We start from the raw sequence: 20,321 nt of genomic DNA on the forward strand, positions 1-20,321 counted from the left end.
GAGTAAACAGGCTACAGGGGTGTCTGCTCAAATGATCTGTGTTAGGATTTATACAGGGCTGACCCTGGGACTGCACTGACCAAACTGTGTCTGTGTGTGTGATGTGTTCCAGATGGGAGGAGGAGCTGTCTAAGCGCCAGCAGATGGAGGCCATGGTGGAGACACTACAGGAGGTGAGAGCTCGCCATTTTAAATCATCACACCCGTACCATACTCCCTCACCGCATCCCAATACTTCTCCTGAAGTATCCAGTATCCATGGGAAAGAGGGAGATTTCAACATATTTCTTAGAATGGTAATTTTCCTTTTAAATCCAAAGTTCAAATGTCATTGGCCATTAAAGCTAGAATCCTTAGTTGCTATTAGTACACACAGGGTACAAAACATTAAGAACACCTTCCTAATATTGAGTTGCACCCCCACCCCCTTTGGCCTCAGAATAGCCTCAATTCGTCGGGGCATGGACTCTGCAAGGTGTTGAAAGCGTTCCATACTTTTTTTGTCTTTCCAATTCACCCTCTAAATGGCATACGTTATTATAATCTATTTCTCAATTGTCTCAAGGCTTAAGAATCCTTCTTTAACCTGTCTCCTCTCCATCTAAACTGATTGAATTGGATTTAACAAGTGACATCAATAAGGGATCATAGCTTTCACCTGGATTCACCTGGTCAGTCTGTGTCATGGAAAGAGCAGGCTGTTCATAATGTTTTGTACACTCAGTGTATCCTCATTGATTCTTGACGAATATAACTTATAAATGCCTCATGAGCCTAGTTCGTACCCCATCAGAACCACAAATATAAGCTTGTTTTACTCTGTTGTAAACAATAGAAATATAAACAAAGACTGTATAGCTTCAAAACATAACATCTGTCATTTTGATTTCATGGATGGTCAGTTCTTACATCCATAGCTCTATGTATGAATGGTCTCTAGCTATGAGTGGTTATATTTTTCTAGGCCCATCCCTCAGATTTTTACCAAAACAGGGGCAGGGTGGCTGCTTTGGTATTGTTTTAATAAAGGATTCTAGCTTTCATTAAGGGACATCCATGAGGGCAAGTGAATAAGTGCACACATACAGGTTCTTGGGATGCAAGCTCAGCCTCTGTGTCATGTTTGTGTGTATTTTGCATGATTGCCAGTAAGCTCCCTATTCAGCAGTTGCGATAACATATCTCCGGATGCCTCTGACGTATTGCAATGTGCTGTGTGTCTGTACGCTGTTCTACAGAACAGAATGGGAAAGTTCATGATAGAAAACAGATATGGGTGGGGACTTCACATGCTTTAGTCCCCCTGTGTATATGTTAGTCAGTGGGAACAGTGGTGTGTTAATGTGTTTTAAAACCCCCCAAAGACCGAGATCACATTACCCCCCAAAAAACAGCCAAGATCACTGACTCTCCCTGACTAACTATGCCTCAACTGTTCCTGCTAGCTGCATTCCAGATTACTTTTATTGGAGCTCTTGGCCCAGAACCCAAGACTCAATCCACTTTGGAATGTTGTTGTTGTGATGCATCAAATGAGTGGATTGCAGAGTAATTAAATGACTTTTCGAACATGTTATGCAGAAAGGGGTGCTCTTATAATAGGAGTTGAACTTACGTTTCTTTGTAAGGTGTTTTAGGACACATTTTCTAAGCACATGCCTTACGCATGGTTATTCGTAAATGTGTGTAAATTGTATTGAGCCATGGTATGTCAATAGATTTGTTGTAGAGTGTGATGTGGCTGTCTGTTCCACCGTCTGCCCTCTCCAGAGTGCCCAGGAGTCTGAAGTGGTTCAGGGGCAGCTCACTGAGAAGGTGGAGAGACTCAAGACAGAGCTGGTGGTCTTCAAGAGCCTCATGACTGACAATGTAAGTATGACACTCAGGCTTTCTTCAACAGTCCCTTATTCTCCTGGTATTTACACAGAAATGTCATGGTAAAAGGTTAAGTAAATAGTAATCACTTAGTAGTTTTGTGTGCTCCATTTAAACTAGAAACACCCAACCAACTTTAAATTGTGCGGACTGGTTCAACTTACTGTAAGTTGCAAAGCTTTTTGACACTATTTATACTTTGTTTTTAAAATCACACCCATTTATTGCCACCCGCCCAACGTAAATCTATTCATCCATCCACCCACCTCTTCTGCAACTGATGCATGCTACCACTCTCTCCTGTCGGTGATATGTACAGCCTGGCAGTCAGAATGCTCACCACACATTTTTGTCATACCACACATGGACAGTCTCCCTTGAACCCTGAGGCTAAGAAATTCCTTTGGAATTGGTTAGAGGCAGGCAGGCAGAACAGCAGGCAGGCACAGGCAGGCAGATGAACGGATGGGTGGCCGGGCGGACAGACAGACAGGCAGAGTAGGAGTGAGATGAGAAACCCCTATGGCTCGCCTCACACAGCCTCCGCATGTTCTTTGAGGCTCTGTGGTTTTGGCCTGCTTTCTAATGAACTCCAGCTGGGCTCCGGACTCGCCCAGTCTGTGGTCTGGAGTAGCTACGTTCACAGATTAGCCAAAACCCGGCCCGACTACTGTTTCACACGCAACCACACTTTGCCCTTCCCAGTCACTTTTGAACCCTTTCAAGTTAATTTGTTCTTTGTTTAAAAAATGGCACTGTCTGTTAAAGGGGAAGTTTACCTTAAATCCAACATTACCTATGTGATTCCATACATTGAAACTATACTGAACAAAAATATAAACACAACATGTAAAGTGTTGGTTTCATGAGCTGAAATAAAAGATCCCAGAAATTTTCCTTAGCACAAAACACTTATTTATCTCCAATTTTGTGCACAAATTTCTGTTAGTGAGCACTTCTCATTTGCCAAGATAATCCATCCACTTGACAGATATAGCATACCAAGAAGCTGATTAAACAGCACGATCATTACACAGGTGTACCTTGTGCTGGGGACAATAAAAGGCCACTCTTTTTGCAGTTTTGTCACACAACACAATGCCACAGATGTCTCAAGTTGAGGGTGCATGCAATTGCCAGAGAATTTAATGATCATTTATCTACGATAAGCTGCCTCCAACGTTGTTTTCAAAAATGTGCAGTACGTCCAACCGGCCTCACAACCGCAGACCACATGTAACCACGCCAGCTCACGACCTCCACATCCGGCTTCATCACCTGCAGGATCGTCTGAGACCAGCCACCCGAACAGCTGATGAAATTGTGGGTTTGCACAACCGAATATTTTCTGCACAAACTGTCAGAAACCATCTCAGGGAAGCTCATCTGCGTGCTCATCATTCTAAGCAGGGTCTTGACCTGACTGCAGTTTGGCGTCGTAACCGAGGTCAGTGGGTAAATGCTCACCTTCGATGGCCATGGGCACACTAGAGAATCCAGGTTTCAACTGTACCGGGCAGATGGCAGACAGCATGTTTGGTGTTGTATGGGCGAGTGGTTTGTTGATGTCAACGTTGTGAACAAAGTGCCCCCTGGTGGTGGTGGGGTTTATGGTATGGGCACGCATAAGCTACGGACAACAACTACAATTGCATTTTACCAATTACAATCTTAATGCACAGAGATACTATGACGAGACCCTGAGGCCCGTTGTCGTGCCATTCATCCGCCACCATCACCTCATGTTTCAGCATGACAATGCACAGCCCCATGTTGCATGGATCTGTACACAATTCCTGGAAGCTGAAAATGTCCCAGTTCTTCCATGCATACTCGCCAGACATGTCACCCATTGAGCATGTTTGCGATGCTCTGGATTGACGTGGACGACAGCGTGTTCCAGTTCCCACCAATATCCAGCAACTTTGAATAGCCATTGAAGAGGAGTGGGACAACATTCCACAGCCAAAACCAACAGCCTGATCAACCCTATGCAAAGGAGATATGTCACGCTGCATGAGGCAAATGGTGTCTACACCAGATACTGACTGGTTTTCTGGTCCATGCCTCTACCTGTTTCAAATGTACTTATATGAACTGTAACTCAGTAAAACCTCTGAAATTGTTGCATGTTGTGTTTATATTTTTGGTTGTGTAGTTAGGTGTAGTTTGCCTTCTCCCCCTTCTCTCTCCCTGCAGTCTAGAACTGGAAAGTTGTATTGCTAGCTCTGCTCTGTTGTCAGTAGACAAATTCTTTGTTTTATTGAAAGCTTACGTCCTAATGAGGCATTTTTTTTAATCAAAAATGCTATCGGTCAGGAAATGTGTACTTCTCCAACTAAAACAATTTAGATGATTTTATATAATTATTTTATGTGGCCGACTGCAACAACACCAGAAATAGGTAACAACTGTGCATGTGCGCTCTTGTGAGGAAATACCTTTACATAAAAATTACAGATTAGGTATGCAAAGTAAAACAACAACCTACAAACATGTCTGACGACGAAATAGTCGCAAGTAATTAATGAAACTACTGGAGGGGCGTTGATGGTGTCGTCGAACCGTATTTATTTGAGCCGGAGTTTTCTGACAAAGAATTGAGGAAAATTGAGCTTCACATGGCCGCTATCGCTCTGGCCACCGAGGCCGCAGCAGCAGGACCACAGCCCCAGCCTCTCCCAGGATGAACGCAGATTGGTGGTGCAGTTGTGGTAACTGTGCTTCAATGTTGATGAATGCTTATGCTGCAGAGAATTTGATGATGAGGAGCAGTTAGTTTGCTTTCGCAACCACAGGGATTTTGCTGTCCATCAACTCTGGTGCCTGGAAACATTTTTCAGTATCCCAAAAAGAAATTGGAGACGCAACTCCGTTCCGGCTGGGCCAAAAGGACAGTTATCCAACAAGTAAGTAGCTGAACTTTACTTTATTGAAATATCGCTTATCATAAAGCTCAATGAGCTGGACCGTTGTGGGTATATGTTTTTATATTAGCCCAAACACTGTCTTGATATGTTTTCACATTATCACAATGCTATTTGAGTAAGATATAGGAAATATAGGCCTACATAATTGAACTTGAAATAACAGCAACAACTACGAACAGAAAATAAGAACCTGTTTTCATATTGTCAAGAAATAAAATGTTATAAGTACATGGCTACTGCTCCAGATTGTCAAATCCACTTTGTCCTTTGATTTAAAATTGTTATTCCAGGCAGTTCAGACTGGTCTTCTACCGCATCGTTTTGGAATGGGTCCTCTGTGGCGAGACACTGGGTCCAGGAGTCTGGATTCCTCTCCCATCCTGCGTGGTAAATGCCATCCGCACTAAATATCCATCACCCTATGGGGTCTACACTGGTTTTTGGGAAGTGAAAGACTCCCAGGGCTTGTAACAGTTGAAGTGAATGGTTTGTGCTACTCCCAGCCTGTGATGTGTGTCAGGTTAGGTACAGTTGAAGTCGAAAGTTTACATACACTTAGGTTGGAATCATTCAAATTCATTTTTCAACCACTCCACAAAGTTCTTGTTAAACAAACTATGGTTTTGGCAAGTCGGTTAGGACATCTACTTTGTGCATGACACAAGTAATTTTTCCAACAACTGTTGACAGACAGATTATTTCACTGTATCACAATTCTAGTGGGTCAGAAGTTCACATACACAAAGTTGACTATGCCTTTAAACAGCTTGGAAAATTCCAGAAAATTATGTCATGGCTTTAGAAGCTTCTGATGGGCTAATTGGCATCATTTGAGTCAATTGGAGGTGTACCTGTGGCTGTATTTCAAGGTCAACCTTCAAACTCAGTGCCTCTTTGCTTGACATCATGGGAAAATCAAAAGAAATCAGCCAAGACCTCAGAAAAAAATTGTAGACCTCCACAAGTCTGGTTCATCCTTGGGAGCAATTTCCAAACGCCTGAAGGTACCACGTTCATCTGTACAAACAATAGTGCGCAAGTATAAACACCTTGGGACCACGCAGCCAACATATCACTCAGGAAGGAGACAAGTTCTGTCTCCTAGAGATGAATGTACTTCTGGTGCGAAAAGCGCAAATCAATCCCAAAGCAACAGCAAAGGACCTTGTGACGATGCTGGAGGAAACAGGTACAAAAGTATCTATATCCACAGTAAAAGGAGTCCTATATCGACATAACCTGAAAGGCCGCTCAGCAAGGAAGAAGCCACTGCTCCAAAACCGCCATAAAAAAGCCATACTACTGCTTTCAACTGCACATGGGGACAAAGATCGTACTGAGAAATGTCCTCAGGTCTGGTGAGACAAAAATTGAACTGTTTGGCCGTAATGACCATCATTATGTTTGAAGGAAAAAGGGGGAAGCTTGCAAGCCGAAGAACACCATCCCAACCGTGAAGCATGGGGGTGGCAGCATCATGTTGTGGGGGTGCTTTGCTGCAGGAGGGACTGGTGCACTTCACAAAATAGATGGCTTCATGAGGAAAGGAAAATTATGTGGATATATTGAAGCAACATCTCAAGGCATCAGTCAGGAAGTTAAAGCTTGGTCGCAAATTGATCTTCCAAATGGACAGTGACCCCAATCATACTTCCAATGTTGTGGCAAAATGGCTTACGGACAACAAAATCAAGGTATTGGAGTGGCCATCACAAAGCCCTGACCTCAATCCCATAGAAAATTTGTGCGCAGAACTGTCAGTTACACCAGCTCTGTCAGGAGGAATGGGCCAAAATTCACCCAACTTATTGTGGGAAGCTTGTGGAAGGCTACCCGAAACTTTCGACCCAAGATAAACAATTTTAAAGAAATTCTACCAAATGCTAATTGAGTGTAAACTTCTGACCCACTGTGATTGTGATGAAGTAAATAAAAGCTGAAATAAATCATTCTCTCTACTATTATTCTGACATTACATTCTTCAAATAAAGTGGTGATCCTAACTGACCTAAGACAGGGAATTTGTACTGGTGTATGTAAACTTCAGACTTCAACTGTACTTTGACTGTATAAATAAAGAATATCCATGCAAATGGACCAACAAAGCAAGTATTGTAATGTTATTTTGAGTCATAAAAAATGTCCAAAAGAAAAGGGAACACTTTTGGTTCTAAAAAACAAAACAACAATGTTACAACATAATGTTAGCGACTATTGTACAGTATGTGCATCCCAAAAGTCTTTGCCACAGAAGAGAGACATGAGAAAGAGAATCACTCCAGAACGAAGAAGTAGCCACATACAATGTTGGCTGGAACGTTAGGCTTGAGACGGTGGGATGAAGGATGCCTGTAAACCACCGTCGATCCTGTCTTTGCTCCAGTACCTGGTCAACCAGTTTCTTCCTGAACTGGATTGCTGAACTGGAACATACATTTTTCAGGCCACCCACTGCTTGGACTGTTTCGGGAACACAGCCTTGAAGCGTTTCTCACCTACACAATTAATGTGGAGTGCTGTTATACATGCATACATGGTACACACATATTCTAAATTATACTTTTTGTGTTTCACAAAATACAGGTAGCTTATGTTGTAACAGGGAAGGTGGTACTTTATAGTATGCTAGACATAATTGTCTTCAAAGTGTGATGTACAAGGGCCTCCCGGGTGGCGCAGTGGTCTAGGGCACTGCAGCGCTAGCTGTGCTACCAGAGATTCTGGTGGCGCAGCTGGCCGCGACTGGGGAGGTCCGTGGGGCGACGCACAATTGGCCTAGCGTCGTCCGGGTTAGGGAGGGTTTGGTTGTGTCCATGTCTCATCGCGCACCAGTGACTCCTGTGGCGGACCAGGCGCAGTACACGCTAACCAAGGTCGCCAGGTGCACGGTGTTTCCTCTGACACATTGGTGCGGCTGGCTTCCGGGTTGGATGCGCCCTGTGTTAAGAAGTAGTGCGGCTTGGTTGGGTTGTGTTTCGGAGAACGCATGGCTTTCGACCTTTGTCTCTCCCGAGCCTGTACGGGAGTTGTAGCGATGAGACAAGATTGTAATTACTAACAATTGGATGCCACGAAATTGGGGAGAAAAGGGGGTAAAAAAAAATATATATATATATATATATATATATATTTAGGTAGCGTCCCACCTGGCCAACATCCGGTGAAATTGTAGAGCGCGAAATTCAAACTACAGTGTTATAAATATTTAACTTCCATAAAATCACAAGTGTAATACATCAAAATAAAGCTTAACTTCTTGTTAATCCAGCCTCCATGTCAGATTTCAAAAAGGCTTTACGGCGAAAGCAAACCATGCGATTATCTGAGGCCTGCGCCCCGCATACAAACACATGAAAAACATATTTCAGCCAGGCAGGTGCGTCACGTCACGAAAGTCAGAAATAGCGATATACAAAATGCCTTACCTTTGATGATTTTCTTCTGTTGGCACTCCAAAAGGTCCCAGTTACATCACAAATGGTCCTTTTGTTCGATAATGTCCTTCTTTATATCCGTAAAAACTCAGTTTAGCTGGCGCGCTTCAGTCAATAATCCACCCAGTTTCTCTCCATCAAAATGCATACAAAATGAATCCCAAACGTTACTCATAAACTTTTCCAAACAAGTCAAACAATGTTTATAAACAATCCTTGTGTACCCTAATACGTAAATAAATGATACAATTTAAGACGGAGAATCGGTATTGTCTTTACCGGAGAAAAATACCAAAGAACACGTTCTCTTCCACTCGCTTGGAAACACTACAGCCAAAATGGGGTTGTCCTCGGGCCATAACAGTTCTATTATACTCACAGATATAGTTGTAACAGTTTTAGAAACTTTAGAGTGCATATCCTAGCTTCTGGGCCTGAGTAACAGGCAGTTTACTTTGGGCAGGCTTCATCTGGACGTCAAAATACTGCCCCCTACCCAAGAGAGGTTGCTCCAGCCGACGCTTGGCATTCAGCATGGTGATCTTAGAGGAAACCCATTTCATGAAGCTCCCGATGAACAGTTCTTGTGCCTACATTGCTTCCAGAGCAAGTTTGGAACTCGGTAGTGAGTGTTGCAACCGAAGACAGATGGTTTTTACCCTCTTCAGCACTCGGCTATCCTGTTCTGTGAGCTTGTGTGGCCTACCACTTCACGGCTGAGCCGTTGTTGCTTCTAGACGTCTCCACTTCACAATAACAGCACTTACAGTTGACCGGGGCAGTTCTAGCAGGGCAGAAATTTGACGAACTGACTTGTTGGAAAGGTGGCATCCTATGACAGTGCCACATTGAAAGTCACTAAGCTCTTCAGTAAGGCCATTCTACTACCAATATATGTCTATGGAGAATGCATGGCTGTGTCCTTGATTTTACATACCTGTCAGCAATGGGTGTGTTTGAAATAGCCAAATTCACTAATTTGAAGGGGTGCCCACATACTTTTGTGTATATAGTGTATCTTATACTGAACAAAAATATAAACACATGGTCACATGTTTCATGAGCTGAAATAAAAGATCCCAGGATTTTGTCATTTGCCAAGATAATTAATCCACCTGACAGGTGTGGCAAATTAAGAAGCTGATAAAACAGCATGATCATCAGGCTGTTGCCAGAGAATTGAATGTTACTTTCTCTACCATAAGCTGCCGCCAAACTTGTTTTAGAAAATTTGGCAGAGTGTCCAACCGGCCTCACAACCGCAGACCACATGTAGGTGATGAAACTCGTGAGTTTGCTCAACTGAATTTCTGCACAAACTGTCAGATAGCGTCTCAGGAAAGCTCATCTGAGTGCTCGTCGTCCTCACCAGAGTCTTGACCTGAAATTGATGTGGAGGGCTACGTATAGCTCCACATTGACATGATTGGTTGATGGTAGGTGAGGCCGAGAGGTCCTGTATGAACACAAACTCCCTTCATTGACAACTTCCTTCACAAAAGCTCTGTGCTGCTCCGCAAAGCGCAAGAAGTATGAACCGCCCTGACTTCTGCAGAGGCCATGTCACCATAAATGCTGCACAGCCAATGCAGACGTCGGATTGACCATGTAGCGCATTTTAGCACTTCGTCGCCTTTCTTTGACTCTGCCAGAAGTTTCTTTGTTAAGCCTATTAGAGGAAATGTCAACATTTAACCTAAACATCAAAAAACGCAAACATGACAGTGAAGGACATCTCTGCTGTTGGTGGAATAGTTATAAACTTACCCTTTGAAACATGCCAGCAGTCCAGCTCATGTTGGGTGTTCTTCTGGCATTCTTTTTCTTATTGATGGTGGAAGGTAGGCTGTGACGATTATGGAATTTTGGGTAACGATTAATTGCCATGCAGATGGCCACGGTTATTGTCATAATTGTCATTTTTGTTGAAAAATGTTTTGAGCCTTGTAATGCATCTCTGAAAAATAGCTATGACAAACATAATGAATACAACACAGCTTCTCCTCCCAACGATGCAGTTCTACCTGTAAAATGAATACCAATTTGACCCACTTCATGTTAAAATTGAAAACTGCTATTGGGTAAACTATATCTACTTGAATATGAAGTTGAATTCCCCCTTCTCCTCAAATGAATATGTATTAAGACGATCATATTTTTGAGTTCACGTTTATTGTCCATAATTGTCTGTTACACGATTATACGATAACTGTGCCAGCCCTGGTGAACAAGAGTAGTTATAAACGCTACAGGTACACCCTCTGTCAGTATGCTGTTCAGTCCTTGAAATTGACCTGGTGGCTTCAGTGACCTGTTTTGGAAAATACAAAAAATAAGAGGTATACAAAAACAGATTTGAAATACCATTAACATTTGACCATTCACATTGACTATACTGGAAGCAATAACTGCAATGAATGGACCTACCGAAATCACATTAGCTTGAATTACTTTCTTGGTCTTGTCATCCATGAAGCTGAATAAATGAAGGAATGAATGATTTTCATGTCAAGTAGAGAACCCATTGTTTCATACGCTATGTGCTATGCAGTGCTATGCAGAACTAAAATGTCCCTTAAAAAAATATTGATTATGATATGAATATGATTTATTATGATCTGGTTATAATTTCAATTACCTATATGTCTTAAATTTAGCGGAGTAGCCAGCCAGGGCTGTCATTCCTTCCATCACCACAGATGTGCACAGCTTTGCCTTCATTTCCATCCTGAACCATAGTGGAAATGATCTTTTCCTGCTTCAGTCTGTCTGTAATCCTGGGTTATGACGGGTAGGAAGTAAGAGGACTAAAAAGTTGTTTGTTTTGTGTTGTTTGTGAAGGGAACTGTATTGGACATAGTTCAGCCTAGTAATTTATGTCTGTGAAAGTATCAGCAGTGAACAGCACTGAAGACGGTGCAACTACATTAGCCTGTGACATCCTTCTAACATTCGGGCAAGATTCCCAACTCCCCATACATCCTTTGATGCGCTCTGCCAGTTGATCTCGATTTGTCTTCCTTTTAATATTTTGCTGGTGTTGATTATGGCAGACCAACACTTTTGGATAAGCTTAATGAGATCCATGATCTTGGACTCCATGCACAGTATACTTCCGTTGGGTCCACTGATCACGGTTTGTTTAAGATGTGGTTGAGTCGAACTCAAGACTCCAGACTTGATTTGGTGGATGTTGGAGGTACAGTATGTCGTCAGAGCCCTGGTCCTTGTAATCAGGGGAGCTAAAGCTTGTGTCCAGCTGGGAAGGTGGAGATCGTGGATGTTGCGCAGGACGAGGTGAAGGAGGCTGCAGTTCCCTGATCCTCCTTAGAAAGACAATACTCCAATATGGCCTTAAGAGTTCAGAAATTATAACAGCACATACTGAATAAGACTTTGCTATATGGAATCATAGAAAATATGTCAATTGTCCTAGGATACTTACCGAAAACTCTTAGATCTTTTTCTGGTGAATCTGAAGCTCTGGACACAGTTGCAAAGCCCATGGACTCAAGATGCCGAGAGAAGATTATGACAAATTTAATGCAGCTTTACTGTCACCCATTTGAATCAAATGTGAAATGCATGTTTTCATAATGCAATGCCAAGTGCCATATACAGAGCTGGTTACCTCCTGCCTGGTCTTCTTAGTGGTAGGGGACACATGGGTAGAAGGTCCAGAGCTTTAAGAGACGGGTAGGGGACCAGGATGCCTGAAAGACATCAGGCCCGGAGCTTTGACTTGTTGATGCAGTCTTTCATAAAACAAATGTAATGCAATAGTTGATATAGTATGAGTTATATGCCAAATTATTATCGTTATGTGTATTGACAAAGAAAAATGTCCACCCTAACACACAAGTGATAGCATGTTTACTAACCCGTAAAACATATGGCCATACTGCTAAAAAGTAATTATACCCGTAGCCTCTATTGATGATGTGAGGTGGGGCTTACAAATACACAATAGACAGACTATGGACAATCATATACCACAGGTGGTTCCTCGGGCCAGGTATTCCACGTAAGGCTATACAGTTGCCTGAAAGTTTGTCACGCAAATAAGCCATAGCTAGCCAACACATCAGACATTGGGGAAAAGTGTGAACATTTCCAGTCGACAACATCAACTCACATGGGTGCCAGAGGAGCTTGCAGTTCTTTGGGGTCCTTTGAAGACCAATCCATTGAGCCCAGAACCTGCCGAGTGAGTTGGGGAAATTGACCTCACAGTTATTTGTGACACAATGGGAGTTCCTGATACATACAATTCTAAACGTGAAAGCTATTGACAGTTGATATTGTATGCGTTATATGCTAAATTACTATTGTTATATGTATTGACAAAGAAAAACTTCCATCCTAACGGTTGGATTCTAATTTCTGGTACAATAATCCAGACGGACTCCCAAGAAAAACTTGAGCTTGATTTATTCACAACACTGGGTGTTACAGCTGCAAAACCACCCCTACAGGTCACACAAGCACATATATTTATACCTTCCGATTAGGCGGAGTGACCTTGTTGTATTTCTGTGTTAAACAATCAATCTCTGTTGCTGGGCAAGAACTGAGTCTGTTCCTCCCGTTGGTGTTATCGTGTCCCAGCCTTAATCCAGAGCTTTCGTATTCCTCCGTGCCTTTCACGGGTCTTCTTGTCAGTCAGGAGAGGCCTTGAGTTATTGGAAGTACACATTCCTACTGCAGACCACTAGATAATTACACTTCTCATACACATAGAGCTTAAACCTAGCACTAATTTCAATCTCTAAGGATATAGAAAAAGGGTACATTCACACCAAGAGTATATAATGATATAAAAAGGTAAAGATATAAGAAAGTGTTATAGATGAGTAATTATGATCTATCAGCGCTAACTCCAGGCACATGACTGCTATTCAGCCCTCGTGGAATCATTCTTGGCCTCAAGAGACAGGCCCCCTTTCCCTCTGCCCAAATACAATGCACATAGATCATTCCATCTAACCCATAACACAATAATTACTACCGCTACAAATTGAATGCACATAGATCATTCCATCTAACCCATAACACAATAATTACTACCGCTACAAATATAATGCACATAGATCATTCCATCTCAACCATAACATGATAATTACTACTGCTAGGCTAATTATAGAATTATAAATAGATTAACACGGGATCAAGTCAGATAGTCTCTAACAGTAACACAAAAGTATAATGTGATACCACGTTTATAATCTGTAATAAAAATGTTTTGTGTCCATGGGGCTAAAAGTAATGAAATTGTTATGATACTCATGACCACTATCGACAGTAGAGGTGGGGGTTACAAATACACAATAGACCAGACTACATGCGGCCAAATAGGCCTACCCCAGGTGGTTCCTGGGGCCATGTATTTCTTGCAAGGCTATACAGTTGTTAAAGCATGACATGTTCTCATGCAAATAAACCATGGCTAACCAACACATCAGACACTGGAGATTATGATTATGAATAAAAGTGACTAGACCTGATCATAAGTAATTAAAATGCAACAACACCTTTCATTTTTATTCTGCAATGTAAGATCACACAATTAATGTCTGTTACAATGTAAGATGACACAATTACTGTCTATAATCTCCTCAACCCCATTGTCATAAAGACAAGGCACATATGCTAACCGGTAGAGCGCCTAGGCTGTGGTTAAATAAAGGTTAAATTTAAATTAAATTAAATGTCTACATGATATGGTGCAATGGTTACAACACCATAAGATAAACTCGAACTGCATTGATTAGACTATATACCTCCGCACAACATTTCTTGTTATTCTGTATGTAAATCCGAGACACCCCATTTAGTTATGATATGTTACGTTTTGTATGGTATGTATTCATTTGTGGATGTCCATCAACCATTTCATATATGTTACAAATTGCAAGTCATATGATATGTTAGGAATACAATTCGTACAATACTTTACGAATTGCATTTCGTACAATATTTTACGAATTTGCAAAAAAGTACTGTATGTTACGAATTTGCTAAACTTGTATGTTACGAATTTGCTAAACGTATATGTTACGAATTCCAATTTGCTGTGGCTAACGTTAGCTAGGTGGCTAACGTTCGGGTTAAGGTTAGGAGTTAGGTTAAAGGGTTATGGTTAGAGTTAGGGTTAGCTAAAAGCGTTTGGGGAAGGGTTAGCTAACATGCTAAGCAGTTGCAAAGTAGCTCAAAAGTAGTAAGTAGCTGAAAAGTTGCTAATGAGCTAAAATGCTAAAGTTGTCCGTGATGAGATTAAAACACATAACCTTTAGGTTGCTAGACGTTCGCATCATACACCAACACATCCACCCCGACCAACCACCCTCCTTTTATTTTTGCCTTAAGTAACCCCTCTAATTTATATAACCATATCAAACATAACTACAGTATATCATACTAATTTGAGTGTCCCTGATTTACGTTTACTGTTTCTGTCTAGTTTATAAGACCAGTCTGCTCTGCACACTCGCTTTGGTGCTTTCCCTTCTCAAACGCTCTTCTGTTTTTTTGGTATGACACGAGATCCATTCCATGGGTATACAGAATGAACAGCTGTGTCTTTGAGTTTTCTTTGGTGTTTTGTTCCGATTGTATATCTCTTTTGCAGTCATTTTCGATTAAGTGCTTACTACAGACACGTAAAATTAGCAAGATCGGCTGTAGGAGTGTTTACATCATATTTACTTGTTTTTATCGCTACTTCTGCATCTGTCAACGGAAAACAGTGATATATATTATAGTTCTTATATAAAGTGCAGCCAGGGACCGAACACCAGCTTGCTCTTGCTGCCATCTCTTCGGATTTCCACTTTTCAGAACTAACTTTAGGCTATCGTTGATAAGTTGTTCAACTTTTTCGCCAGCTCCTTCTCCCCCATTTGCTCCAAATAAGGGCACAGAGTTTGCGCCACAATAGCGCACGTGCAGATCTCACCCATCTTCACTGTTGTTGCAGTCGGTCAGGTTGTTTACTTCGTACTTATCTCTTGCATCTGTGATTGTGAATAAGGGCCGTAGATTCAGTTTTTAAGCACAAGACAGTTACCCATATCTGCTGTTTTTGCAGTCTTCACATAAAATGATCCCAATAGTTTTATGTGGAAAAGTATACATTTCCTGACTCAAAGTCGATAGTACTTTAAAAATATATATATATTTTATGTATGTCTCATTCGGCCGTAGGCTTTCAGTAAAACAAAAAAATTGTCCACAATTAATAATTCGTTGACTGACAACAGAGCAGTGCTATAAGTGCACAAAAACACATCATGTGACCCATTTTTGCAGCTTTCCAGTAGCAGAATGCAGTGAGAGAGCGTTTCAATGTATGGAATCACTCCAAAAAAATATTCTTAAACTTCCCCTTTAAGTGAGTTTATTACTTTTAAAATGCAAGTCACTGCCTCCAGATACTATGAGATTAACTAAAAAATGGGATGATGATGTTGAGGTCCTGCCTCCGAAAACTGTACACTCTTACTTGCAGTATTGGGCAAATAGTAGACGGTGACACAGCTCATGGGTATAATATTCTCTGATCATCATAACCAATGTAATATTTATTGTAGGAAATGTCGGACTTGGACACTGCGATCCAGAAGAAGGCCATGAAGGTGGACATGGACATCTGCAGACGCATTGACATCACGGCCAAGCTTTGTGACGTGGCTCAGCAACGCAACTCAGAAGACATGAGCAAGATGTTCAACATGAGCCCACACATGAGCCCCTCCAGAGCACCCCCAGAGAGCAAAGTAACTGGATAGCTTTTCATATGTACTCCTTGTGTAAAGGGCTCATTCCATGTGGAAAATGGGACACAAATGTCCATTAAATATTTTCTCCACACACACACACATTTTCACTCTCGTTCACACACAGCTGACTAGTGTGTGGTTTCACAGGGGGCTGCATCTTGCAGGAGGAAAGAGCGTAAGGCTGTCTACGAGGAGAGGAGTCCTGAGATTGAAAGTGAGTCTGGTGGTGGAGAGGAGGATGAAGAGGAGGAGAAGGAGCAGGTCGTAGAGTCACTCAACATCACAGACGAGATGAAACGCATGCTCAATCAGTTGTGAGTGGCCGAACCTTTGACCTGTGTTATGTAACTTGTTTAGCCTCAATTGCTAATGAGTGCCAGCTGAACGACTAGAGTCGATATGTTATCCAACTGACTGTGTTGTTTAAGTCATATGATATCAATCTGTGAATTAAATCTCCACTGTCGTCTGTAGCGTTAGATAGCGTCACATAGTCTGTTTCATGTGTGCTTCATTACTTTGTCATGTTTTCATCTCTGTCAGTCACTGTCTCTGTTGTTTTCTCTCTTCCCTGTCCTCTTCATTTGCGACCCCTTTTAAAATGTTCATGCCTTTCCGTTTGGTTTTGGTTTTCCTCCTTTCTTTTTTTGTCTTCTTTCTTTCCTCCCCTCCCTTTCCACCTCCGTGTCTCCACTCTTTCTCTCTGTCCCTCCCTCTTCCCTCTTCTCCCTCCCTTTCTTGTTTGCAGAACTTGCTCAGATGATAATTCCTTTGTCAGCAGGAGAGAGACGTTTGACTTTGATGACGACTGTGACAGCCTAACTTGGGAGGAGAATGAGGAGACACTGCTCCTCTGGGAGGACTTTGCCAACTACAACACCCCCTGTGCTGCAGCCAGTGCTGCTGCAGCAGAAGGACAGGGGGAGGGCCCTGGGCAGGTTAGTGCTGCCCCCTACTGCTCATCCAAAAGCAGTGTCTGGGAACTTTTCAAATATGTCAGATACAGGTAACTGCCAAATGACTCAAGTGTTTGCTTTATTTTGTCAGTTACCTGTATATCTCTGTCGAGGATTTTTTTTAGGCCTTCTCTCTGTATTTCCTCATTTTTAAAATAACTTTATTTAACTAGGCAAGTCAGTTAAGAACAAATTCTTATTTACAATGATGACCTAGGAACAGTGGGTTAACTGCCATGTTCAGGAGCAAAATGACAGATTTTTACATTGTCAGCTCGGGTTTTCGATCTAGCAACCTTTTGGTTACTAGCACAATGCTCTAACCACTAGGCTACCTGCCTCATGCCCTTGTACTGTAAGACATTTCATCTGAGTGGCCTCAGAAACTGTTAAGGAATATATGTAAAAAAAAATAAAAATACAATTGTGTCGTTATTTATTTGAATTGATTGTTTGTCTAATTGTGTGTTGGTGTGTGTATGGCTAAATTGTGTGTTCGACCGATCCCACTGGGCAAAAACTGATTGAGTCAACGTTGTTTCCACGTCATTTCAAACAAAAAAACTCAATGCGATGGTGTTGAATCAACGTGGGAAAATGATTGGGTTTGGAAAAAAAGCAATCAACGTAAGGGAATTTAAAAAAAAATTTTTAACCCAACTTCAACCTAAATCCAATGAGATGGTGAAATGTTTTGCTCATTTCACGTTGAATTAATGTTAGTTGACAACTCAACCGAATGTAAATCAAAACTAGACATTGAACTGACGTCTGTGCCCAGTGGGATGTTTATCTACCTTATCTATCCATTTTACGACTGTATGAATGTAAACTTTATGAAAGTGTTTATTGTCGATAACGGTGCCTCCAAGCTGCAAAGTAAAGTCTACCACTGCACTTTGAACGTTGCTACAGTACACATAGTTTACATGGGTCTGTTGGGGATTGTTAGGCCTCTCAGGATGGCAGTTTGGGCAGCCTGATCGACGAGACCGAGATGCTTTTCCAGAACCGAGAGAAGGAGTACCAGGAGACCATGGGTCAAATAGAGGTAAGAGACCAAGAGAAGAGAGGTCAAGGTTCATGTGTGCAACTCACTCTCCTGTGTGTTAGTCATCAATTATTACTGCAGAGGGTCTTTGCCCCTCAATCTCTGCGCCACTTTCTCTTTTCAATCTCCCTCTCTGACCCACCCTCTCACATCTCCTCCCACTCTTTTGCTCTTACTCTCTTACATCGTTCACCTATCTTACTCTCCTTTTGACTCCTCCTCTCTCCCACATCTTGGATTCTCGCTCTCTCCTCAGTATGAGTTGGCTACAGCTAAGAGTGATATGAACCGTCACCTACAGGAGTACATGGAGATGTGTTCTATGAAGAGAGGCCTGGATGTTCAGATGGAGACCTGCAGGAGACTCATCAAGGGCTCAGGGGGCACCGGCAGGTCAGACACACCTCTTTCTCCACTCATGGCAAACAATGGCATTTCAATGCAATGGTGCATTGTTCCACTGAGACGTGTCTTGAGAAAGGCCTTGCTACACAGTAGGCATAATCACACAGATATCAATGACTGACATCTGTCCTTGTTTCCCCTCTCTCTGGTGTAGGAACTCTCCATCGTTCAGCTCGGTAGCGAGCAGCGACTCAGGGAACAGTGATGAGATCCAGGAGGAGCTGGAGAAGGACGGAGAGGCAGTAGGAGCTGACCCTTGACCCTCCGGCCCCTGGCTACCCCACCACCTGACCCGGGGAAGATGATGGAGGAAATGCCTTTGTTCCTCAATGCTGTGGTCCCCCTTTTCTTCAGCTGGTTTCCAGTTGATCTAAGAGGAGCCCTGTGGAAACTATTGGTGCTTCACCGGTTTACCCATATAGGGATGAACTTGTATTCCACAATAAGGTGCAGTGTTGGTTCCTCCTCACTGATCCTCATTGGCCTACCACTGATCAGAGCGGTCACTCCTACTAAACACAAGTATCTCCACACACACTCAACTTACTGTACGCCTATGGTCATTTTACTGTGTATTCACCCCAGTATTCATCCTAACCATGTTAAGATCAAGGAAACCGGACATATTCAGCCATTAGTGATCTAGCAAAGCATTCAGTGGTCCGTATGATATATTTAAGCAATAAGGCCCGAGGGGATATGGTGTTTGGCCAATTTATTGCAGTTAAGGGCTGTTCTTATGCACGACACAACGTGGAGTTCCTGGATACAGCCCTTAGCCGTGGTATATTGGCCATATACCACAAACCCCCGAGGTGCCTTATTGCTATTATAAACTGGTGACCAACGTAATTAGAAGAGTAAAAATAAATGTTTTGTCATACCCGTGGTATACGGGCTGATATACCACGACTTTCAGACAATCAGCATTCAGGGCTCGAACCACCCAGTTTATAATTCAAAATAAGGGCTAGGTTCTATCAGATCCACGCTAGCCGACATCTGCATAGCAGTTGTTTTGGCGGTGCCTGAGGTGGAACTGCATTAGAACTGTCAAATCCACAAGCGGCTCCGAGCATTATACCTAAAGCAGACATCGCCATTAGCTGCAGAGAGTCGCATGGACAGAAATCCCATGCAGCGTTGTTTACAAGTTGGAACGCTGAACCGTGAGATGTAATCTACACCTGGATTAGGCTGATAGAAATCCTCATTATTCAGTTGAATGATTTTCAATTTGAGCATCATTATTTCTACATCCAGTTGAAGTCAGAAGTTTACATACACTTAGGTTGGAGTCATTAAAACTTGTTTTTCAACCACTCCACAAATTTCTTGTTAACAAACTATAGTTTTGGCAAGTCGGTTAGGACATCTACTTTGTGCGTGACACAAGTAATTTTCCCAACAATTGTTTACAGACAGATTATTTCACTTATAATTCACTTGTAATATCATAATTCCAGTGGGTCAGAAGTTTACATACACTAAGTTGACTGTGCCTTTAAATGCTTGGAAAATTCCAGAAAATTATGTCATGGCTTTAGAAGCTTCTGATGGCTAATTGACATGAGGAAGGAAAATTATGTGGATATATTGAAGCAACATCTCAAGACATCAGTCAGGAAGTTAAAGCTTGGTTGCAAATGGGTCTTCCAAATGGACAATGACCCCAAGCATACTTCCAAAGTTGTGGCAAAATGGCTTAAGGACAACAAAGTCAAGGTATTGGAGTGGCCATCACAAAGCCCTGACCTCAATCCCATAGAAAATTTGTGGGCAGAACTGAATAAGCGTGTGCAAGCAAGGAGGCCTACAAACCTGACTCAGTTACACCAGCTCTGTCAGGAGGAATGGGCCAAAATTCACCCAACTTATTGTGGGAAACTTGT

General features: G+C 42.2%; 1 protein-coding gene and 1 long non-coding RNA gene across 7 annotated transcripts in view; one reads left to right on the forward strand and one right to left on the reverse strand.

The window, feature by feature from the left end:
• LOC112233086 (intermediate filament family orphan 2-like) overlaps positions 1 to 19,710 on the forward strand; it is a 34,227-nt gene extending 14,517 nt beyond the window's left edge. The window contains exons 2-10 of one of the 6 annotated variants that reach the window (XM_024400490.2): positions 113 to 173; positions 1,771 to 1,869; positions 1,996 to 2,040; positions 15,829 to 16,014; positions 16,165 to 16,331; positions 16,766 to 16,955; positions 17,926 to 18,024; positions 18,326 to 18,417; positions 18,584 to 19,710. In XM_024400490.2, coding sequence (XP_024256258.1) covers positions 113 to 173; positions 1,771 to 1,869; positions 1,996 to 2,040; positions 15,829 to 16,014; positions 16,165 to 16,331; positions 16,766 to 16,955; positions 17,926 to 18,024; positions 18,326 to 18,417; positions 18,584 to 18,689 — 1,045 coding nt within the window. In that variant the 3' untranslated portion in view covers positions 18,690 to 19,710. Of the gene's footprint in view, positions 1 to 112; positions 174 to 1,770; positions 1,870 to 1,995; positions 2,041 to 15,828; positions 16,015 to 16,164; positions 16,332 to 16,765; positions 16,956 to 17,925; positions 18,025 to 18,280; positions 18,418 to 18,583 lie in introns of all 6 variants that reach the window. The other 5 variants (XM_024400486.2, XM_024400487.2, XM_024400488.2 and 2 more) reach the window with 5 other exon arrangements.
• LOC121839618 lies at positions 10,408 to 11,559 on the reverse strand. Its single transcript, XR_006079074.1, has 3 exons — positions 10,878 to 11,559; positions 10,667 to 10,715; positions 10,408 to 10,550 (listed from the first exon to the last, which is right to left on the reverse strand). It is a non-coding gene; the product is annotated as an uncharacterized LOC121839618 (long non-coding RNA).
• Positions 19,711 to 20,321: the final 611 nt, after the last annotated feature.

Source organism: Oncorhynchus tshawytscha, linkage group LG16, assembly GCF_018296145.1.
Source record: "Oncorhynchus tshawytscha isolate Ot180627B linkage group LG16, Otsh_v2.0, whole genome shotgun sequence".
In the NCBI taxonomy this organism is placed as follows: domain Eukaryota; kingdom Metazoa; phylum Chordata; class Actinopteri; order Salmoniformes; family Salmonidae; genus Oncorhynchus; species Oncorhynchus tshawytscha.